This window comes from Parambassis ranga, chromosome 10 (assembly GCF_900634625.1).
Source record: "Parambassis ranga chromosome 10, fParRan2.1, whole genome shotgun sequence".
In the NCBI taxonomy this organism is placed as follows: domain Eukaryota; kingdom Metazoa; phylum Chordata; class Actinopteri; family Ambassidae; genus Parambassis; species Parambassis ranga.
Window position 1 is genome coordinate 8,765,361 of NC_041031.1, and position 24,445 is coordinate 8,789,805.

The following is a 24,445-nucleotide window of genomic DNA, read 5'->3' on the forward strand; positions in this document are numbered from 1 at the left end:
TGCTTGTAATATTGCAAACTGTATTGAAAAAAAGAACATGGACCAATAAATGTGCAGAATAAATGTAATGTTTAGAAACAGGAAGTGGAATTAAAAGTCCAGTGACGCTGTGCCATTTGAACTTCTGTGTGAAGTCCTACAGATGGCAGTCTATGAACCTGCTTTAGTTCTCTTTTTGTACCTCCGGGTGCTGCCAGGAACCTTAAAAATCACCATAAAAACATGTTGTATGCTGTACTGACAATGAAAACAACACGAGGCTGTAAAACCCAGGAGAAGAAACCCTCGGCTGCAGTGGTTGATCTCACAGAAGTTTGAACGCAGCAGCAGTTAAAACATTAAAGCTGGTCTTCTGCTTTAAAACGGCACACATCTAAAACTGCCTCACGATATGCCGACTACATTTTCATACAGTTTTAATGACGGGGCTGTTGAAGTGCTTTTAAGAGCCACATGGAATGTGCGTGTTTAGGTGGCTTTGTGTAGTACTCATTTCATCCTATGTGTGTGTCTGTGTATCATTGTTTCTGCATCTAGCGACTCACTTCATGTCATTTAGAAAACAAACTAATTAGGTAATTACTACTTCAGCTTACATTATGTTAAATTTCATTGGCAGCAATACACAAACAAAAACAATATTTAAATTGGTGTGTCATCAAACTTTATTTTGTTCTAATTCAGTCAGAAGGCATACAGCTGTGAAATGACATGAGTTGTTGTTAATTAAAGGCTGGCATGCAGTCATAAAGCCAAAAAAAATAAGAAAACAAAAGTGTTTTCAAACTCAGACGATTATTCTCTGTGTTTGAGACTGAGTCTGTGCAGCGGTGACCCTGCAGGTTGAAACCAATCCACGACAGCGATAGGCTTAATCCTGCTGAAGGAGCGAGGTCATCATGAAGCAGGAGTGCCTGTCACTCAAAGGACACGCCGAGTAAATGTTTAGAAATGTGCTGATGCTTTTGGCCGGCGTGTCGGGGAACGAAGGAATGATGCGTTGTGTCCCGGTGCAAAGGGATGATAAACACTAACACTTGCTGCTAAATGCCATTATCATGTCAACATGTTACATTACAGTGGTGAGGAACACCTCAAGTTTGTTTTTTATTTAAAAAAAAAGGTCTCAGCCCTTGCAATGGAATGAACAGAAGTGCAAATCAAGTACAAACAGAAACTTTAGAAGTTAAAGAGACGACATTATTTTAGTTTTATATGTATTTGACATACATATCATTCCTCTGCTATTCTTCTCAGAAACACTTCACGACATACAATATTCATCTGGCCTTGCACCTCCTCCCTTCACATAATCTGTTCCACATGAAAGACCTTACCGATACAAAAAAAATCACCACTGTCTGTGGTCAGCAAAAACAAGTGTTTGATTGATCATGTGTATCAATGCCCTGTCTCTCTTCCATATATCTCTTCATATCCAACACTTATTCTGTCAGTCTACATAAAGCTTACATTCATTTTTAGCAAATTCAGTACATAGAGCAGCATATATATATATATATATATACACACACTGTGTTAAACTGATTATTGCACTGCCATAATGATGCATAATGATTAAAACTGATATTTTCACATGACTGTGCTTTTGTCATGTGATGCATTTTAACCAGTACTCTACAGTAAGTCAAGAGTCATCAGTTCATCTCAAACGTGTATATTTTTCATGAGGCTTTGAGCTGCTATTTGTCCACCTAGATTGTTTTGCTGCGAGCTGATGACACAATATCTCAAAAATGCGCATCAAAACAATCCAGCTGGATAACAACACTGCAGGTCCAAGGAAAGACAAGAATATCTGATTTTGGGGTGAACTGACACACTCAATGTAATCATTCAAGAACCAAAGCTCTGTCCATTGAGATAAATATTTACATAATACTTTTGTCCACGTGTCCCTTCTATGCCTTGGAATGTATACGCCTTTTTCCATTTTGGCTTAAAACAGACCAACAAATATGATGATTTATGAGTTACATTTAAAACTGATATCCCTCTAAACACTGTTTAACTGTTGACTCTGTTTGGTGTAAGAAACATTATATATAAAGTGAATTAATATATCTTTGGAGATTTTACACTTTTGGTTGATACAAAGCGTACAAGCCATAACAACTGTGTTTAGTAAAAAGCTTGTTCTTGTCAGTTCATAATATGAGTGTGAGTCATATAAAGTACTAAAAGTGCCTCGATACACCGTTGTCTAGGATCAATGACACCAGTCCAATATTAACAAGTTATTTAACATCCTTACAGGTCAGTGGACACAGTGCTCCTCTTCACCCTCAGGCTGCCACCCCAGCCACGAGGACAGGTGTTGTAGGACTGCAGTCCAGGCGACCGGAGGCCTGAGTCTTCAGACTCAACAGAGGCATCAGAGTCGGTCAGGGAGCGAGTGTTGTAGAGCCTCACAGGTGAGCAGATTCTCTGAGTTGGAGTGGGAGGAGGACTGGTAAATGTGGGTGACTGGGCCCCCAGAGCCCGTGACTGGAAAGGGCTGATGGGTGGTTTGTGACAGTCGTAACCATGATGGGAGTTCCCCATAGGTGAGATGGGGAGGCTGTGACCGCTCAGTGCACCAGGGGAGGGGCTGTTTTTACGTTTGGCTGCATTGATGATATTCTTGGCCAGGAGGCGATGGTTCGCTTTAGAGTCTGGGTTACTGACTGTAGGGGACATGCAGCGATTGTCTTTGGGCAGGGAAACAGGAGAGCTGGCGGAGGATGTGTACAGAGGTTTAGGGGCAGGGAAGGACAAACTGCTGTGAAGGAGTGCAGGAGACTGAGAGCGTGAGCCCCATGAAGGAGAGATTGGAGATGTGGCAGTAGATGTTTGGGAGGGTCTGAAGGCACTGGAGGACTGGGTGTTCTGGCCTACCAATGGTGATTGGCATCTTGATCCCCACGGAGAAGTAGTTGTAGAAGTTCGGGAAGGTCTGGGTGTGGAAATAGAGGAAGACTGGGTATTCTGGTTTACTGCTGGTGACTGGCATCTTGATCCCCATGGAGGAGAGCAGGGAGATGCAACTGTAGATGTTTGGAGAGGTCTGGATATAGAAAAGCAGGGAGCAGTGGAAGACTTGTTATTCTGGCTCACTACTGGGGACTGGCATCTTGCACTCCAAGGTGGGGACACAGGAGAAGTCGTTGTTGTGGTTTGAGAAGGTCTGAAAGCAGGAGTGGAGGAGGACTGGCTGACCATTGGGGACTGGCATCTTGAACTCCAAGGAGGAGAACATGGGGAGATGGCTGTGGATGTTTGGGAGGGCCTGGAGGTGGAACTGGAGGCAACAGTGGAAAATTTGAGATTCTGACTTGCCAGAGGGGACTGGCATCTTGTACTGCTTGGTGAGCACACAGGGGACGTGACTGAGCGGATGGAGCTGGAAGAGGGGTTTGTTTGGAGGCTGGAGGTCCAGGTTCCAGCAGCCGGGCCATCAGGGCTGCTGAAACGCCTGGTAAGGCTAGGTGTCCTGGTTGGTGTGGTTGTCTCAGTAGGAACGTCAGAAAGGCTGGACTCCTTTGGTGTCTGTTTGACAACAAGAAATAACAAGTTTTACTCTTGGAACCTAAATACAGCATAAATTTATATATTCATAAAATGATAGAAAAGTAGCAGAGTGCTTGTACTACTACAGCATAAATAATCCTTATTAAGTATTTTTATTATCTGGATTTGACTAAATGCTTTATTCATAAACACAGTGTCGACAAAATAAAGTTTATATAGTTAGTGCATCAGCAGCATTCAGGTCATCTCTGTGTGTCTAGGCATGTTTCTTCAGTACACATTGGCCCAGTGTTTAGTGTCTCTCTCAGGTTACTGTCATCTGCCCTCCTGAGGTGGTTAACCTTTGCAGGGATATGAAGTTACTCGACTGAAGCAAGGTTTGCATTTCATCTTATGCCCTTACCAATTAGGAACTAACTACCTCTACTCAGGATGATAATGAAGGCTTATAAACTGGACTGCAAGCAGTTACAGTCTTATAAGATAAATGTTAGCGGCCATATTTCTGACATTCAGGGTTTGGACCCACGTCAAATGTAGTACCATTTGTCTGAATGTATAAATGCCTCAAGACCTTCAAGGCTAAGCGTCTGCACACAGACACATAACTCAAATACTTTACATGCACAGTGTAGTGTAAGATATAGTGAAATGAAAAGCTTAACTAATTATTAGTGTGTTTAAAGGCTCAGAGTGATTGCACGAAAAAGGAGGGAAAGTAAAACAACAGTTTAATTACAGGCTTAAGGAAGCCAGTAAAGGAAGATGTCAGGAAACAAGGAAAAAAGAGAAGAAAGAGGGTGTTAGCATAAAGCTTTAATCAGGGAAAGAAAGATTCAGTCTTACACAAAACATCAGTTATAACAGAGAAGAAAAGAAGTGATTTATGAAATGAAATAAAGCCAAACTCTGCAGACAGAAACAACAGTGACTGAAGATGGAATTAACGCTTTAAGTTAAGAACACAGTATATATATCTACATATAGGTCCATGATATAAAACAGGATTCAGCCTGCAAATCTGATACACAGAAGAATCCAAGCACACACCATATATTTAGGTAGAGCATGCAGGGAGGCAGAGTGAATTACCCCTGAAGACATAAAGACATAAAAGGAGTCCTCTTACTGCAACTTCCATGTCAGTGAGCAGCATTAAATTGCAAATCCTAGATCATAAAGCAGATGCTAGACCATCTGTTAAAGTGCTTTGTGAAGCAGCATCACCCTGGTGGTTGCCCAGTGGAAAAAAGCGTGAGGTTGTTTCTCATCAGATTTTAAAACGTACTGAAAATAAAAGCCTGTGAGTGCTGATGTGCTTAGAGTCTCTGGGACTGGCAGCTGATTTTGATTACACAGGGGCACAGTTTTAGTTTTCTACAAATAATTACTGCCGTTTGGATTGTATTACTGTGGGAAATAATCCATTATATATCCACTGAAGAATTAGGATGCGTTTAGAGAAAATGTTAAGAGAAACGTAAAAAAAGATTCCGCCCCGCTAGACCTCAGAGGTTTAACAACATGTGCAGTGACTGTCATTTTCTGTTTAAAATTCAGTTTCAGTTTTGCAGCCATCCTCTTTGGCATAAACATTTTCTAAAAATACAGAGAGGGTCTCCACACCTGTGGTGTAATCCCTGCCTTCTTGGCAGAGAATGTGGGCCTCGGTGCCTGCGCTCCTGACCTGGGAGAGGATACCCGCTCTGGAGAAAAGGCAGACACAGGAGACGTGATCCCTGAATACCCAGGGGCAGGATTTGATGGGCACTCCGGTCCTCCTGTGGGGCTGAGAGGCAGCCGAGGAGACATACATTGGGTACTGAAGTGAGAGGGAGGACTGTTAGGTAAGGAAATCTGTCTGGAGAAATGTTGAGTGGAGGTCAGGTTCCTGGCCTGCGGTGCCCCTCTGGGTAGGGTACAAATTGGGTCTTTGACTGGATTAAAAGTAAAGAGAGAGGAGTTGATCTGGTAGGGCCGGTGCCTTGACAAGTCCATCTCTATTTTGGAGCACCCATTCTCTAAGGGAGGGGGCTCTGGAACCGGCTCTGGTGCTGGGGCTTTAGGCTTTGGTTTTTGCTTAACTGCTTGTTGGGCCTTCAGAGTTTGTGAAAGCTGAGCGCTCATGTCGGAGTTCTTAGCGATGGCTTTAACCCTCCCAGGCATGTTTGATGGGTAAACCCAAGATGGTGGCAGAGACATTGTAGGAGAAGGAGACCTCATCTGGCCTGGATTTTGATTCTCAACAACATATTTCTCCATCCTGGACTGACGTTTGGCAAACAGCTCGGCCCCTTTTCCAGACACATTGGTAAGGTTTTGCTCTGGCCGGTGCTCTTCTCGTGGTCGGGTTCTTGAGCTCTTAAGACAGGAGGCCCACTCTGGAGCTCGTGCACCTTCTGCCTTGTCCGCTTCTTTGGCAAGAAAGTTGGAAGCCTCTGCTCCCAGAGCCAGTAACTCTTCTTCAGGTGCAGGTTCAGGCACAGGTCTGTGTCCATGTTTCTTTTTTTCATCCACCCCCTGCACTAGAGAGAGCAGGTCAGGGTTTGGAGGTATCACTTGCTTCTCTTTGAACGTGAACATTGACTTCTTAGTTGCCCTCCTGGCAGCACCCTCCTCAAGTATTCCTGTTTTGATTGGTGCTCCCAGCTTCCTCTCTCCAGCAGGCTGAGGAATGATTTTGGTGGGCTTCGGGGCTGCCGGGGGGCCATAATGGGGCATGGGTGGGTACTGAGACACTGGGAAATTAGATGGCGGAGGAGAGGAAGGAGACATGACAGCAGACATTGCGGGTGAGCTGGAGCAGTAGGTCTGTGGAGGTTGATTTGTGAAGGCTGGTAGAGGAGGTGTTGGATATGATGGAGGCGGAGGTGGAGGCGAGAACACCGCAGGTTGGGGGACAGTGAAAGCAGGGAGAGGAGGAGTGGAGTACGAAGGAGGAGGGGGGATGTCCATGACAGGACTGGCTGCCTCTGGAGACTGCACTGTGGGAGGAGAGAAAAAGGGCCTGGCAGTTCTATTGATGAAGGTGGTTGTCTGCTTGGTTGTGGGTAAAGACGCCCTCTCGGGTGCAGAGGTACTGTGACAGCCATTAAGGAGCTTTCCAGCAGGAACTGGCCCTGCGTGGCCTCCATTTATCTCTGCTTCCCCTTCAGCATGTCCCATCACGACTGTATCAGTGTTATTACTCTCTGGGGGAATATCCTGCTTGAAGTTGTCCTCTGGCTCCTGGTGGATTTCATCTCTTCCCTCTTCCTCTTCCTCCTGCTCTTCTTTTACCGGAAGGAAATGCCTCTCCTTGATAACACTGTCCTCCATGTCTTCTTCTTTGTGGAAATCTTTACCCGGCTCGTCCATGATATCACCTGCTGAATGTACCCTTCCACGTGGAGAGAAGAGTGGCTTAGTGGTGCTATTCTTAAAGTTCAGATCTCTATCTTTTTCCTCACTGCTTCTCTCTGCCCATGATAGTTTATTGGAGGAGGGGTTTGTTTTCACATTCTCAGCTCTGTCCTCCTCTGACCCCTCTCCGCAGCTTTCAAGTGTGAAGGCGTTGACTCTCTGCTTGCGTCGATTGAAGAGCTGTACGCCCCTAGAGCAGGAGTTGGATGGGATAGTGAGCTGAGCGGTGATGATCTGACTCCTGACGCGAGCCTCTTTGAGCTCTTTCTCTGATAAACTGGCACTCCTGGTCAGATCTGAAAATGACACAGAAAGGGAGAGAGATGACAGACAGTTCAATGAGATGAACAATGTCTCACACAGATGTTTGATTTATGATAAAAAAGTAACTCAAAGTTTTGCTGCTGCTCTGCAAAAGCAACTCCCTCAACATCTAATTAAAAGCTGCTTTTATGTACAAATTCAGAGAACCAGCAAGGACACATTTGAAACAAGTCTGGGATTGAATATTCCTTTTAAAACCCACATAATTGTCTCTGCACCATGTGGTTTCGATTGTTCTTTGCAGCACTTTTGATTCCAACCAATGTAGCGAAAAAAAACAAGGCTTTGTGGACATTTGACTCAGCAGAGCAGAGCTGTAGACAATGAGTGACGCTTGTAGGCAGAGAAAGATCTGAAACAAACATGTTAATAGAGAGACACAGCTTGCTGACTGAAGTTAATAAAACAGATGTAGGTCAATGTCTGCCAAAAGAAACTGCTGTCAGTCAGAGTTTTACACTGATTCTGCAGGTTTTGCTGATTACTTTGAAATTATGAGATTAAACGCTGCTGTGTTAAAATTGATAGTTTGTTTTCTGAGCTTAAGAGCTCCATTCCAAGCAACGGAGCTATTTCCTCTGCCATCTGCAGTAGTCCCTCCCTGAGCATTCCTGCACCGCTGAGAAAACTCCCTGCCTGCGCTTCCAGCATGCCTTTGGTTTCTCTCTGTAGTTCATTTGTGCAATACTGCATCTCAAACCCTTAATAGACACATTTTTACAATCTAAAGCTTCCAAAATGACTTTTTTTTCACTGCTGTCTATAAACACACTATACAATCAAGTGTTCCCATCTTAAATATAGTGGCTTCATCATTCTTTGGAATTCATGAGAGGAAAATCAGACCCACTTCTTTGTTTTTCTTTAGGAGAATAAAAGCCTGTGAGACTCTTTGATGGATGTTTTAAAGGAGAAACAAGTCGTCATGGTGACACATCTGGTAGATTATTCACAATTTGAATGTTACTTTGAATGATGAGAGACATTTCATGTCCCTCCAGGATGTGTCTCAGACAGCTGGCACCACAGACATGAGTTTTATTTCCTTGAATTTAATAATGTAATGGATCCAGACAGCTACCTTATTTGATGTAATGATGTGCCAATCACAATAATTAGGTATAAATCAATCATTTTAAAGGTGCCCTGTAGAGCTTATTCTGCATGCACTTTTTCCTGGCGTGGATTACATGTTCATTCTGCCAGAAAAAAAAGGCATCACATGCATCTGTCATTGATTTTACTGACTTAAAGTCTGCCCTCACGGTAATTAAATTATCTCGCTGTGAGGTAACCTTGAGTTCGTCTTAGCTTAGCAGATATTTAATATCTTATTGTTTTTGTGCACTTTACGACCTATTTGGATTGCAGTGCGATAACACACACACACACACACACACACACACAACACCACCCTTTAATGATGGTGCTGCTTACGTCTGCAAAGAAATGCACCATTATCTGCCATGTTAGATCACTCACAGTGCAGATATAGCAACCACTTTATATATATATATTTGTGGCTGTATAACAAGGATGAATGTATTATCATACAGCCCCTTAAACAAGCAGTCCTCTCAACACCACTGGCACCAGCATAAATCACCTTCTTTTATAGCATGAGACATGAGCGAACCTATCACACTGGTACTTACAGTGGAGTCAGTGCATTTTTTCATCAGTGTTGTCAATTTGAATTGAAACACCAGCGCCAGGTCTCAGTAATGACTTTTATTAACTGCTCTATTTACTGTTTAGAATTCATGTTACCTGAATAGAGCAGAGCAGCGAGGCTTGAAATGAACTGTCCTCACTATAAACATCTACCTTGAGATGGAGCCAGCTCTGTTATCAAGTAACACACAGGTGCAAATCCTATCAGTGACCAAAATACAGGCAAGACTCGCTATTAAATGTGGAGCTTATTCATCAAGTTCTTCTGTTGTTTAAAGGCAGCTTAAAGACAGATTTATGTACATTAAATGTAAGTGAATACACACTAAAGAGAATTATTTGATTTTACAGTGCAGATTACAAATTATATCACCAAAAGCTCCATAGACCCGACAGCAAGACTTGATACTAACTACACATTGCCAGTAACAACTCATCACAAAGACGAGCACAAGTTGCTCCTCAGTCACAATTTGAAAATATAAACTGTGCTTTAGGGTTTTAGAAAGTTCCATTATTCAGTCTAGTGCCTGGTGCCTTACCTTTTTCAAGTCAAAACTCAGAGCTCCACTGTTTTGCTGTACTTCCACCAGAGTTTTCAATTTAACTGTGTCTGATAGCTTCACACCCCCTTTCTGGAGTGAGACGCTAGATCGGATTTCTTTTCCTCTGCAGTCCGCCACAGAGACAGGCAAGGGAGGGAAGGCGGGAGGGAGGGACGGGGTCTGTAGCTGGAGGCTGTACTGTCTGTCACTCAGCCCCCAGCTTTGTTTCACTTTTTTTGTGCATCTGCTGCACCACCTCCTCCTACTCCGAATCCTTTTCACAAAAACTGAGACATTATCTGTTGTGAAAGTATTGATGTAACCGCCCGCAGCTGTGCAGAGACTACACTTTGTTTTGACAGTTCTGAGAAGGTGTCCAATCAATGGTAAGTATTGAACAGCTTATCTCTGTCTAATGTTCTGTGATAGCAGACAAGTGTCTGACCCTTGTTGCCATCTTTGAAGTACAAGCCAGAGACACTCCAGCTAATGTTCATATGGATTAGACCACTGAGACTCCAGCAAATAACCCCTGCTGCCCTCCATGTCTGTTGGGATATCACCATGTGTGTGTTGACTGTGCATTCTCTCCAACCAAGCATCTGCCCTCTCTGAACCCTTTGGTCTATAAGCTCCAAAGTGCAAGGGCAGGATCGGAATTTCCTGTCCTCCAATAGAGACTAAACTCAGCCTTCTCCTGTGATGCAAGAGTCTCTACATCATATTGTCTACTCCTTTCTCCTCTACTTTCTCTACCTCATCTGTCCCATCCCCTCATGATCCCTGCGTGGTTGAGAGCAGACAGGAAAACTCCCCCACAGCAGCAGGATTTAAGTCAGGGGAGGCCAACCCTGCATTTGTGTATCAAAGGTCAGATTACCCTGTCGGATGTTATCTTTCTGCGGGTGATGGCTGCGGGTTGAGCGGGATGACAGCACCAGCCCCCGTGGGTGAAGTGTGAAGTGGTATGGAAAGACAAGGATTAACAAAGGTCCTGGGATCTTACCAGACTGAATGTGAGCTAAACTCTCAGGAGATCCCATGGGAGAAATAAAAGGCCAGCTCAGAGGTGGAAAGCAAGCTCCACTGCTCATATTGTTACTTTGGTGCATTACAAAAGGTCTCAGCAGAGGAGTAGTCAACTTTTATCAGCTCATCTGTTGTTTTCTGTGACCTGTTCCATTTGAGGAAACTAATTAGCAAGTAATGAGTGATGGGAAGGGTGATGGAAGTACACAGACTATAGATCTGTATCAGAAGTAGTTATTTGATGGCCATGACCTTCTGTTACAATGCACAATGTCTGACAGGCTCTAAAGTAGTTATCTTGCTTTAATGTTAACTACTTTTACTGTTATTATAGTGAACACTTTCCTTTGTAAGTTGACAGGTAAAAACGCAAAGTTTCCAAACAGCTTTTCCCACAAGTGAGCCTGTTATTTTCAGCGTTGTATATTAAGACTTTAGCAGTGATGCATGATTGCATTTCCATTGCTGCTTCGGCAGCCTGTATTTTTATGGCAGGGAAACAGATGTTTCACAGAGTTTTTCACTGTGTCAGGTTGCACTGAACCTGAGTCTGGACTGCCTGTTTGTTCTATATGCTGTCTCCCCTTCTCAGCTATAGATTTTCTGAGAATGATCATACAGTGTAATCCAGCCACACTGTAGCATTAAAGCAGCATGACCCCGAACCCACTGCCAATGTGTTTACAGATATTTCTGATACTGCCCTCACTGCTTCTTAGGCTTCCAGAAGACGCCAAATAAACAAACACTTACTTGTTTTCCGGCTCATGTGTTCTTTGTTGACTCCTGTCGTCTCCCATGATGCATCGTAGTCTGTCCCAGGGGTGGACATATCTTGCGTTAGCTGGAGAGGTTTTCTCAGTCCACCTGGACTCCAGCTCACCCCTCTCCTGACAGATGTGTGTCCTTTCTCCACCTCCATCACTTCCCACAATAGGATGTTTCTGTTCCAGTTAGCTCAGTCTTCTGAAATCAGTCAGTCCGGTTGGAAGATGGAAGTGTTATCTCTCACTGCCAGGCAGTAAATAAGTTTCAAGAGAACATACACAAAAAAATGAAAAGGTGGTTCCTCTTTTTAAGCGATAATCCATCCAAACATTGTCCTGTAGTCAGCCGAGATGTGATGGAAGAAGCGTGCTCTTACTCCGGTCTCGATGAAGTATTATGCTCTGTCTAACAGGACCTCCCAGGAGGGTCAGTGTGAATGTGCCTTGGATGGGTTCCCATGGACATCTGCCACGAAAATTGCACAAGTTTGTTGTGCTGTGTTAAAAAGTTGGCAACAAGCACCAAGAAACAGTCCAATCTTCTCTATTTGCATCTCATATGCCTTTGTTCTTTCCCAGATGTTGCTCTTCCTCCTTTTCTATTTTGGTCACAAAAACACGCTTTTCGTCTGTGTATCCCAGCCTGCAGCCCACAGATTACTTTTCTTTCAAAGAAAAGGATCTGCCCTTTATCTTAGAGATCATAACTCTGTGGTGACGTGAAGGGGAGCTGTGTATATGGCAGCTTCCTGCTGTTTAGGTGTGTGTGAGGAATTACATTTCACTGTGGAAAGGTCATTCCACTGACTTGATTGTATTCAGTCTTCAAAAGCATTCAATTAGAGTTTCTTGATTCTGGCGTGCTGTGTTATATCTCACAAATAAAAGCCAGGAAAATCTATTTCTTTCTTCTGTTTGTTCTTCGACTTTTGGTCCTTCTGGAAACAATTCAGTGTGTTCTGGTTGTTTAGCCAGTCTGTTAAAAAAGACTGGAGGTCACTGGCAGGTCACTGTGATCATTTCCAATTCAATCATTCCTCATGTTCAGGGAAGAGAATCCTGCAAAAGGGAAATATGAGGGTTAAAATACAGTTATGTAAAAGCTAACATAAAACAGCATACATGTGTTGTAACATAAAAACAGCCTGTCAAAAATCTTTTGTTAGTAATTCAGCAAACTACAAAGTAAGTGACATTTTTGCCTCCTTAACACTGGGTTGAGTGGACATCTTTCAGCTACATGTGATTCATTTTAAACCCCAAAAACTGCTTTGGGCAGTAAATTGGCTAGCATGCTGTTTTACAAATGAACAGCTCACAACAGCCGGATCCATGCCATGTTTGCTGGCTAATGTCATCTCCAGATAAAAACTGTCTGAGTGGATAATGCTAGCTTGCCATTTCATTCACTGATTAACATTATCCATGATGCAAATTCATTCATAATGCACATGTGAATGAGGCCATTGGTGCACAGCATGAATTTTTAAGGTGACACAGTAACAATACATCACGAAAAAGTCAAATCCATGGCTTTGGACTTGATAGGTTCATTATATGGAAAGGATTTCAATTAAGTCAGCCAATTTATTGACCATATTAGATCCACTAGTTTGGTTAGTTAACTGACAATATTTCGCAATATTATGATAAGAAGAGAGTCAAACTCATATTGTCATATTGAGCCACTAATACTCAAGTCACAATAAAGGCTGCTAGGTCCCCTGTTTGTCACATATGCACAAAAAGAGGTCTTTCCTTACATTTAGAGCAGTAAAACTATTATCCAGGATGTTTTCAAGAAAGTAGTCCAAAAGCCCTGACCTTAATGTCGACAGAGAGTCTGCTGTTTTTATGTTTTTTTTGAGAAATCGGTCTGAAGAATATTTTAATATGCTCAGCTTGGCTCATCTACAGCAATAATTCAGATGAGCAGTGGTTTACTTCCACAAAAGCATAAATCTGAACTCATGTCCAAGTCTAATCTCTCTCTGTCAACACAGATAAAGATCAGCTTCTCAACAAGAGCTGTAGTCAGGCTAAATGGGTGGAGAAGGAAATGAGGAGACGCCTTTATAAAAGTCTGAATGTGATGAACTCTGCGTTGTCTCCACAGAAGGCAGGAAGGTCACAGTTCGTGCAAGTTGGAGTGTTGAAACTTTGTATTAAACATGCCAAAAAGTAGCTGCCTCAGGGTGGGTGATGTGATACAGCACACTGGGAAATGATTTTAGATTTCTGTGCGGCATGCAGCACAGAGACAAGGATTTGAGTGTCCTACAGTGACATCCCCTCTCATCCTATAAGGTATTTCATTAGATCAGCCGTGTCATGTTCCCGCTTCAAAGCCACTGGCAAACTTGGTAATGATAAACCAGTGTTTGCACATCCCTGTCCTTGATCAGACTTGCCTCTCCTTGAAGCAGATCAGAATTGTTTTTGGTTGTCACTACTGTTAACACTCCAGAGTGGGAGGCCAGTACACACTGCAATTATCCTTTAAAATGTCTTTTCATGACATTCCTCAGTGACTGATTGGCATTTCTTTTCTTCAGGTGTGCAGGAACCGTAAATTTGTTTGAATCCCTTGAAGTGCAGACACACAGCTGAGTCATGACAGTCTGTAGGAGGACCGTGAACAGCCCAAACAAAACACTGCCTCAGCTCCCTGCTGTGAAAAAACAAAAATGCTCCACAAACTAACTTACTGGTGTGATCGTGTCAAGTGAAAGGAGATGAATGCCGGATTTGTTTGGACATTTTGACAATAGCCCTTTGATTCCTCCAGATGTGTGACCCACGTTTGGATCAGTCTCACTGTGGAACACGTGTCTCCAACACATCAATTTGTTTTCTTCATTCACACTTATTGTTCCAAATGTTACTGTTTACTGTAATTAGTGAAAACAGAGCTGAACCAGTTGTGGATGTACCAGATTGATTTGAATCATGCTTTGATTCTAATCTTTGGTTATGTTTGCAGATACTTACACTGACAAAGCACAGATGTAGGACACCCCACAGGCCACTTGGCTGACATATCACAACACATGGACTGTTGATATCATAATCATAATATTTTATTTTATTTTTAATTATTCTAATATGAAGCTCATGTGGTTATAATATCTAGCCTTGCTCCATCTCCTATCCTCCCTGACATTCCTGTTGGTCTGATGTCACCTCCGCCTCCAACACCAAAAGACATTTCACAGCGCCCACCTGGAATCCTGCTTGGATTTCATTGCAACCCACTGACCTCCACCATCACAATCCAGCATATAATTTACAGGTTTGCCTGTAGGCCACTTCAGTGTGTAATCACAGAGATCCTGTGCATCATCAACACACAATGTGGATGCAAACGCACAGATGTAACTACTCTGGCAGTTGCATGGATCCCAATTATTCATTTGTCCCTCGTGGCCTTTGTAGCCAGTTTGTAGAAAGCATGTCGACCACCTCATAACTCACACTCGCATGCATATTCTCCTGGCATCTGCACATCATCAGTGGCTCTAGGCGCACATGTGTTGAGGTATGTAAGTATGTGTGGATGTCAGGTGAGTGTGCATTCCTTCTACAGTATCAGTTATTGAGCGTATTATGAGGCATCTGGTCACAACGTTGACCGGAGAACCTTTATGATTGAACCCCTTCAGGGGCAGAGCTGTGAGCTGTGATCTGTGAGCTATCTCCTGCCTGGAGCCTTTACAGTTGGGCATGCACAAATCACTCAGCTGTAAATGCTAAAGGCATTAGCAGGGCCCTTTGCTCCCTCGCTCTCTTGCTCAGACAAAGAGCCATTCAAAAGCCCAAGCAGCACTGCAAAATAATTTTTGGGTAGCACTCCAAAACGGGCATTCCTAGTTCATAATTCCGCAGGAGGCTGTGATAGCTAACATGCCTCTGCTTGTGACATCTAAAACATTACAAAGTACCATCTCCGGTAAAACTCACACACCCCCTCTATTTATCTTGCTTTTATTTTCTTTTTAGTAGGATTTCTGCGGGTGCAATCATAAATCATGCCGTTTTAAACCTTGTAATGAAAAGTGGGCTCATCCTACTCTTACAGTCACAGGTGGAGAACTTCAAGAGGCAAAGACAAATACTTCAAGTAGGTGAGTATGATCCTGTGCCAAGAGGGAGGAACTTTCTAAAACAATAAGTCATGATCGGAAAGACAACTAGCACCTTTGAGAATGTAGAATGTATGCAGGTGTTATCAATAATTGACTTATCCTGTTCACATAAAGACATTTACCAAAGCAGCTCTCTACAGTTTCAAAGCATCATCCGTCACATCACAAGTAAAAGGATATCATTTACTAATATTAGAACAACATATGGCTGAACAAAACCTCCTGTTGCTGTCATGTAAAACAGTTAATGGGCCTCACCTGTTGTGTTAACAGGAAGCAATTACTTATATATGTAAGTCGATACAGTCTTCAACAGGGACTTTAACTGGATATACCCTCTAATGTTACACAGTCTATAACATGGCTACACAGCAGGCTCCCCACTGCCAGGACAAAAGGCATGGATATCAGTGACCACACTGCCTAATGCAGCCAGGCGGCCACCCGTCCTCCCCCCATCCACCGTCTACCTCTGCAAGCCTGCAGCCTGCACCAAGGGGAAAACCAGCAGCCACAGATGTTTGTCATCTACTCAAACAAAGACTTTCAAAGTTTCCCTCCTCTTCTGCTCCAGTTCACTGCACACCCCATGCCTGTTTTCTCACTCTCTCCCTCTCTCTCTCCCTCTTTCTCCAAACAAAGATGGTGTCTTACCCCGTAAGAGATAAATAGAGTACAGGTGACTGCAGCAGTCACGCTCTCGCAGATAAAATTCCTCCCTGCTTGGTGCTGCTCACCTGTGCTCCGGTGGGTCTGGCTGTGTGAGGAAGACGAGGGTGTGTACTGCCCCTTTTCAGTTCCTACAACTCTGCACACACACCTCCCCTTTTTACCTCCTCTCTCTCTCCCTCTCTCTCTCCCTCTCTCTCTCTCTGAGGCAGACGAAGGATGGAGGCAGTAGGGAGGGGGAGACTGAGGGGGTCAGTTGGAACACAGTAGGCTCTTTGTCTGGGATCTTTTCATATGGTTTCCTTCAAGCTTGCATACTGAACACATTATGCTATAATATATTTTCATATTCAACACAGGGATGTTGAGGGACCAGCGGGCCCCACTCTGTTCTCTCCCCCCTCCATCTTTCCTTTCTTTCTTGACCCATTTTCCTGCCGTGCACTCAACAGACAGGAAAATCCAAATAAAGAGTGAAAACTGTGAAAAGAAGAAATGTTAATATTAAGTTCCTGCTAATCTCACATAATTTGTTGATACAGATCTTCGGTATTTCAAAAAATAAATAAATAAAAAACTAAAACACAGAAAGTAATTTTCTCTCTTCAAAGTTTTTTATTATGTGAGTTAGGGGGCATGCTAATATTACAAAATTAGCTATTTTTGTAGAGATATGCTTAAATGTACTAAACTAATTTTTAAAATTCTTTATACCAGAAGAAAAAAAATGGAAGTCCTCAGTGGGAAGAGGACTGGCTGTGGGTCCTGGGTTGTTGGATGCATGCAGTGGGGGCAGCATGTGCTGGAAAAAATGTAAGTTGAACAGCTGCCAGGCTTTAGGAGTAACATCTCCATCACCCTTGAGCCATAGGACAAGCTAACTTTACATTATTCTGTTTGTGGCTCACCACTTTTATAGGTTCACACAAAGTTTGGCCAAAAGGCAAACGTCCCTGAATCAGTTTGAATTATAAACACATCGCACAAATCTGAAAATGTGTTCCGGCATCTTTTGTTATTCTGAAGGTGTTGTCGGTGGTGATTTCAGAGTGGCATGTTTTTCTTTTCTTAACCTGACAGATGGTCCTGTCAGGCAGCTCAGACAATCTATCACCTGGAGGCTCCTTCAGCGCTGCCATTTCTCCTCCTTCAGCACCCCTTTCCTGTTCAGAGTCTCCTTATTCCTTATCATTTTCATCTCTTTTCTCACACATCCGTCACCTCAGATTGATCTCCCCTTTGCTTTCTTTATAGTCCCACTCTAGGCTACTTATTCTAATTTTTCCAGCTTCTCTTCACCACCGTTCCTGCATGCTCTCTCCTTTGACCCAGCCTCTCCTGACATATTTATATGTGTAAGACCCCATGCGGCTGGGAGAGCAGCCATTAGTTGCTGTGTCTCTTCTTTCGTTCTTTCTTTCTTCTCCCTCTCCTGCCTCTCATAGCAGCTCTGCTTTGCTGGCGTGACTTTCTGAAGGGCAGCTGTGTGTGTGTGTGGGAGAGCATGAAGTTGAGGGGAAATGTTAACGCACATTCCTTCAAAAGAGGGACATTTGCTGCAAACAGACCATCGTGGAATTTCCTAAATGATCTGGTTTGTATTCCCTCTCAAGCTATATTCATTTACAGAAGTTATGGAGCACGTTTACAATGGCCGAGGCCTGAACTGATTAGAATCATACGCAGGACCCTCTCCTTTCCCTTTCTTGCTCACCAGAGCAGCCCTCGGTATACACCCCTCTGGATGTAATGGGATACAGCTATGGGGCTGTTCAAAGGCACAGCTTCAGTATAAACACACTGCAAGACAGATAATTCACCATGCTCCGTGATTGTGAGGCACAACTCACATGGTGCCATACTTCATACAAACCGGGTTGATTACCAGTGTTCAAGGACATGGTGTGTATGCAGAACTAATTTGGTTAACGCACTCACATGTTTCAATGCTGCCTCTGTTTATTTTCAGGCAGGGAGACATCTGTATTTCTTATGAGCTACCACAGAGGGTGTTGTGGTCTGAAGAAAAGATGAGCAAAGCCTGGTAGAATCTGGGTGTGTCCACTTGTGGTTTGATGATGTACACTACTGTTAGGGCACATTAAAAAGAAACAGTCTGAAATAGTCTAATTCTGTTAGTGTCAGAGCATAGTAACAAGCACATTTTAAGTGATGCCAGTCTGGCGCCTGCTAAAACATTAAAATTCACACAAAGTTTCCAAATCCAATATACTATACACTAAATATACTACGTGGCACAGGTCCCACTACGACTTAGTTTTGTGGTGTAATTACTTCCACAGACTGGGCAGGGCTACTGAGATGCTAGCGGACCCTGGAGTGCTATTCTGCTTTCATTTCATTTATAAACTGTACATGTGCGCACAGACTTGGACCCACAGCATATGGTGAGAGCCCCGGTGCACTAATACACTGACTACAGCCCAAAACCACAATCAGCTGGCTCAGTGGGTCTGTCTGTCTGGGTAATGTCGAAATCACACAGAGCCAACAGAGCTATTTAACACATAAGAAAAAACAAATCAGGCTATATGGCAACCCTGCCTGCTTCTTTAATATGTCCTTGGCAACAGCACTACCTAGACATAAGGGAATCAGACATAATTGCAAATGAATCTCAGGGGTTTGCCCTGGACACAATCACTGTTTCCTTTCACTGCCAACTCGCCTGCTTTAGATTTTGATTCATTTTAATGTGATAAATTTCTGGCGTTATCCGCCTTAGAATCACACTCATCAGTGTTCACATGGCTGCAGCAGCCAAAACAAACAAACACCGGATGTTGCAAAGAAGAAGTTTGGTCAGTCTGATTTAGTCTGCGTTTATTAGGGGGAAGAGCAAACACATTCCATGTGAGGACAATGCACCACCAAACAGACCTAGAAGGAAGCCGAGGTGTGAGGGCCACTACAAGTCTTTCACATGCAGGTTGTAATCTGCACAGGACATTACTTAATTCAGTGGAATGTCATGCAACACTTTTACTCCTGCTAGGTGATAAAGAATTAGGGGAAATGGGCGGTAGCTTAAGGACTTCAATGCACTATACTAAAACTCGTCACTGCTGCTATAACACATTCTATTTTCTATGCGGCATCCTTTCCAGTCAATCAGATTTAAACAGCAAAACCAAGCATTAAAGCAGAATACATCTGACCCTTTAAATGAGCTCACTGTACACACAAGCTTATGGATTAATTGATGTGACATTCTGTCCTGTCCCATTCTGTTTGATTCAGCCCATTTCCATCTAAATGCCTTTCTGCTTTGTAGCTGGGCCTCTCCGCAGATGGGACAGGAACAAGGCCGGAATTATTCTCCCCAACAAGAGGCTCACTCTTTGTTTGGATCTACGCTCTGCAGAATGTAATCAAAATTTACAAGGAGAAAAAAACAAAATGCCAAACACTGATCTAGTTCACCGCCTCGCAAGCTAAGGACTTAATCGGTGTCACACAGTGCGAGGTCCTGACAAAATATTTATTCAACTTCCAGCCTGCAAATGAAATTAGACCATAAGCCAAAAATATCTGCCACAGTCACTGTAAAAGTGTAATGTAGTGGAAAATGACAGGACAGTGGCAGAGCGTGCACGAAGGAGAGAGAGAACGAGAGAGTGCATGAAGTGAGTTTACACATATGAACATGCAAAGTCTGATGGGGTGATGTATTGTTTCTCTTCCAAGTGATAATGAGCAGTCATGTTTGCGTGTTTGGTTGCAGTCAGAATGCCCTGTCAGGGTATAAACAAACTTAAACTGTTAACTGTACAGTCTCAGCTGTTGTGTCAACTCTGACTCTATTCATGTGTCCGACAGTAAACAATGTCTTGGCCCAGATATCCCAAAACATTACACTATGAGGGTCAGACATCAGACGATACCCGATGGGCCAACTTTTTAGAAATATATTAAGACTTTAAATTCTGCACAGATGTGGACAAAATCCAAAACTCATGCACAGCTCAGCTCCACCCACACTCCACCTCTTTGCCTGTATTGATAGTTCATCGGGAATCTCCCACTGGGACTCAAAGGGGCTCTTCAAAAACGTCTTGATGATTGATGATGTCACAAAAACTTCATTCCAATGTGTGTATATAGATAGAAATATAGACAGATATATTTGATTGATCCTGGAAGGAGAATTGTTATTTCACTACTGCTACACTGCTGTCCAGTAGAAGCCATGTGGATTAATCAAGCAATGATTCAGAACCACAACACGCTGCAGCTTCTTCAAACATACTGTATTTCTTGCAAATATATAAGAAGAACAAGATGTTTTTTTTACATTATCATGCATCATGTTTTAGTCTTATTATGCAGAGTGTAAAGTTATAAACTGTTTCAGTTATGGATAATTGAAAATTACAGCCCTGAGTTTTAATTGATTGATTCACTTGATGAAACTGACTAATTACTGAGAATATATTCTCTGCGTATGAATTTAGAGATGGATTTATGAATAGCAGGTGCTAGCCACTAAAATGATGGTGACTTTAGTAGCAAGCTGTCATCAAGCTGACTCAGTGTTTCACTCTACTGCAGAACTAACCAAAAATGATTTAAACACCAGATTCCAAGTTTCTCTTCTCTTTTTGAACAATTAACACTTTTAACATAGATTTTGGGTCAGTGCTCAGAGTGATGGGGCTGCTCGTACCTTTGGCCTAATAAATTTGAGCCCAAACATTCTAAGGTGACTTGCAATAATATTCATCAGACGTCTCCCAGGGTGTGTTTGTGCAGCTACAGTACCTTATATTCCCCTCATCTGTTTGCATCCTGTCTGGAAGCAATTAAATTCATACCTTTATACCTCCTGCCATCTGGGCTCTGCACGGCTTTCTCACTGACTCTCTGAATTAAGAGACTGTGTTGAATCTTTTTTCCAGTCTGCAAGCTCACAGTTATTCTCAGTACACTGGATGCTTTGTTGGTTCGTTTTTTTTTTTTTTGCCTTGTTCGACATTTCTCAGTGTAAATAAAGCCACTGAGGAAGGTTCCAATCTCTCACTGGGGAATAACTTACTGTAACAAGATTTGCTGAGTTACTGTACAAAAAAAGCTGCAAAAACATTCATGTTCAATTATGTCATTAATATGAGCCCTTGATGGAATAATTCCATTCATAATGCGATGTTGGCTGGGACCAAAGAACAAAACCTAAAGCTCAGTGGCATTTCAGGTCCCAGGGGGTTTTGCCAAACTAGCAAGTCTCCACTGTATGCTTTGCACATCCCTGCCATTTCACAAGTTTGATGGTCTTTCACTGACATTACTCTGAGGTACCTGAACATACTGGCAAGGACAGAACTATTCCATTAACGTGCTAAAAGGCTGATGAACAGGTCACGGCCAAGCAGTCTTTATCGGCTTTGGCCGGGCTCGAAGGACCACAGGAGGACGCCTGTTTCTGACGAGGACCTCTCAGAGCTGTCCACCTGGCTGCCTGACAGATGGCACAAACAGCAGGTCCAATGGCCTCACCTCACTCATCTTGATGCATTTTAAGCTTTTTTTTCTGCAGGTCAACTTATGTCTAGTAATGCCTAGTAATTTACTAAAGGGTTAGGGCAGGGCTAAGGACAGGAGTAAGTGGTCCGTCAATGACAGGGACACTGTCAAAACACAAAATGCTACAAACCTGAATATAGAGTGCCATTTCTTACTAACTTTCCTTGTTCAAAGAGTATAAAAAGAGGTTGCAAGGGCAGGTTTATATGTTATTCCAATGTTAAAAATGATATTTTTCATGCATAAAATAACCATTTTTACTATCTACAACATCCTTCTCCACCTATTTTTTGGCTGCCATTGTGTTAAGTTTCAACCTCATCCTTAACTAATGTATGTACAACCATGTGCGATATTAAAAAGGGGTAAAGGTATAGTAATATATATATATAGTACTATATTACTATGACTATATATTGCTACCTTTACCCCTTTTTGTATATTTTTTGTATATTAAAAAAGATATATTCAGCTTTTACAATCAGTTACATACATGACCCGGGTGCATACGTAAACATTGTTTTTTTTTTTAATTGCCTTATACCACAGAAGTCATTTTTCTGGTGAGTAGCTACAGGCTCAATATACAGATTCATAATTGGGATGTGCAGTTGTTGGAAATGTCCTGGTACTTCCCACAAGCAGTGGGAACACCGTAAGTCTTTTTATGGTTCTCAGTGACTGGTCCATTTCACCACAACAACTTATTCAATGATGGATTGTGCACCAGTAAAACAGATTTAGAAATCCTCAGAAAGAGCTATAGGAAAGAATGTCCTCTGTGAAAGTAACAGGCAACTTGATCACATTTGTACGTCAGGGAAAGTTCTGACACTTCCATCAGAGTTCACATGCAAAGCAAATCTGTGTGAACAGCAACCTGAAAAAAGGGAGAGACATTTCCAGGTTTTAGGGGACTCCTACAGGAATACTGAGGCTCATTGTGGAAGGAAGAGGGCAACCACATTGTCAGGGTTGGGGGTTTAGAATGTGTGTGTGTATGGAGTGAAAATAAATGGCTAAATATTAGTGTTTTTTCATTGATAGTTAAGAGGCTCTGTTTTACAGTGATTATCTTTGTAAGAGCTGGCTCATGGTCTATTATTTCATCCCAGAATATCTGTTTGGTTAATCTGATTTACTAGGTGGCTAATCAGCTTTGTATGCCTCAGTGTTTTGGGAGGCGATATTACTGTCATCTCATGCCGAGAGGGATCAGCTTATGTGGCGTTCAGTGTCCTCCAGACTTTTTTTCAGAGCTCGTCGGTCGTGTTAGCACTGCATGGCATCGTAATCTTAATCATCCCACAGATACAGTTCCTCATTTATTTGAGTCGTTAACAGACTGTGCATATTAACATGTTAATAGGGTTATTAAATGTTATCTGCAGGCATGTTTACAAATGAGTACAATGACATGATATCATTGTTGCAGGCTACTGCAGAGTGAATTGTCAACTATCTGGCTGCTACGCCTCCCTCTGTTTGACTCAATGCTATGTGTATTTGAGACCAGGCGGTGTAGAAGTGCACAAAATTCTTTAAATCTGGCACAAACATTCACTAAAAAAACTATAAACTAGTGGTGGTCAAAGGTCAAAGGTAAATAATTTATATGACAATTATAGTAAGTAGTGATGTGTGTTGGGTGGGATGAGGTTCATTATCTTCATGCTGATGTCATATGATGGTAATCTTTTGAGATCAAGTTCTGTCTCTTGCTCTTATTAAACTACTAGTGTTGGTAATCTGAGGTTAAAACAGCAGATTTTCCACAGCATTGCCTCACATCCAATATTTTGTGCACCCCTACTGTGAACAATGTAACAACAGCATTGTTCCAACTATTCAGGTGTGTAATAAGAATCACAATCCTCCCAGGGCTGCACGGTGACAGATTTTTAAGTATTTTTTCCCCGCTCATATAAAGAAAGAGGCTTTTTTTTTGGTTCTTCTCCATCAACTGTGACTGTTAATGACGCATAAATCCTAAAACTGCTCTCCTGGGAAACTAAATACTAGACAGGACCGAAAACATTCTTTAATACCACAGGTGGGTGATTCAGTCTCTGAGAGCACAATGCAGATGCACGTTAACCGTTTGATGCTGGTACACCACTCTTCACTGTACCCTTGTGTGCTATCTTATCTGGCTCTGTGATTCACTTGACTGGAGCTTCAGTCTGCACCGTGAAGACCTGCTTGAACATGCACACACACACACACACACTCTAAGCAGAACTGTTAAATCAGACTCAGGTGTGTTCAGCCTGCTGCCCCATGCTGACAACAGCAGACGTGGCCTCAGCCGGATGTCTGGAAGAGGACACTACAGCGCTGACATCACTGTCTCGTCCCATAAACACCAGATCCTCCATCGTGTTTACTCTTAAGCACCTGACCCCTAGCAGCCACTTAGCAAGGCAGAACAATGTGGAATCAATACCCAAATTATTCACTCAGTGTGCAGAGGAAGTGTCCTTTCCAGTTTAAAGTAAACTCATTTGTTATTGTAAAGAGGAGGCTGCACCATAGGCCCTCGAGTAGTTTAGCCTGTGAATACCAGCCCGGTTTAATCCCATCTGCGCAGCACATGGGGTTGAAAACTCTTTACAATGACCAATTAAGAAAACATGTTTTTTCACCTGATACCATTTGTAATGGAAAACCCATCTATGCCTGCAGAAAAGCTTTCATCCACTACTGTTGCCAGCCACCCACCTGGATGGTACATCATGCTTAGAAATGCAGAGTGGGTTAAATAAAAACAGATACAAGAGCCTCTTTTTTACTTTACTGCTGAATACCCTCAACTCTC

General features: G+C 42.7%; 1 protein-coding gene across 2 annotated transcripts; it reads right to left on the reverse strand.

Annotated features, from left to right (window-relative positions):
* Nucleotides 1–641: 641 nt before the first annotated feature.
* On the reverse strand, nt 642–16,201 carry synpo (synaptopodin). Of its 2 annotated transcripts, XM_028415678.1 has the most exons (4): nt 16,072–16,201; nt 11,259–12,331; nt 5,158–7,229; nt 642–3,549 (listed from the first exon to the last, which is right to left on the reverse strand). In XM_028415678.1, the coding sequence occupies exons 2-4, from the start codon at nt 11,425–11,427 to the stop codon at nt 2,272–2,274; spliced, it is 3,519 nt and encodes a 1,172-aa protein (XP_028271479.1). In that variant the 5' UTR covers nt 11,428–12,331; nt 16,072–16,201; the 3' UTR covers nt 642–2,271. The 2 variants fall into 2 exon arrangements, 1 of the variants encoding a protein (XP_028271479.1); XR_003671328.1 differs by lacking the exons at nt 642–3,549; nt 11,259–12,331; nt 16,072–16,201 and adding an exon at nt 9,474–9,658 and having other exon boundaries at nt 7,094–7,229.
* Nucleotides 16,202–24,445: the final 8,244 nt, after the last annotated feature.

Bases quoted from the DNA above. Each gene is read 5' to 3' on its own strand.
- synpo (XM_028415678.1), bottom strand. From the start codon at position 11,427: ATGGAGGTGGAGAAAGGACACACATCTGTCAGGAGAGGGGTGAGCTGG. The intron at 7,230-11,258 runs GTAAGTGTTTGT...TGTCATTTTCAG, and splicing joins ACACATGAGCCGGAAAACAA to ATCTGACCAGGAGTGCCAGT. The intron at 3,550-5,157 runs GTGTGGAGACCC...GTTGTCAAACAG, and splicing joins AGGCAGGGATTACACCACAG to ACACCAAAGGAGTCCAGCCT.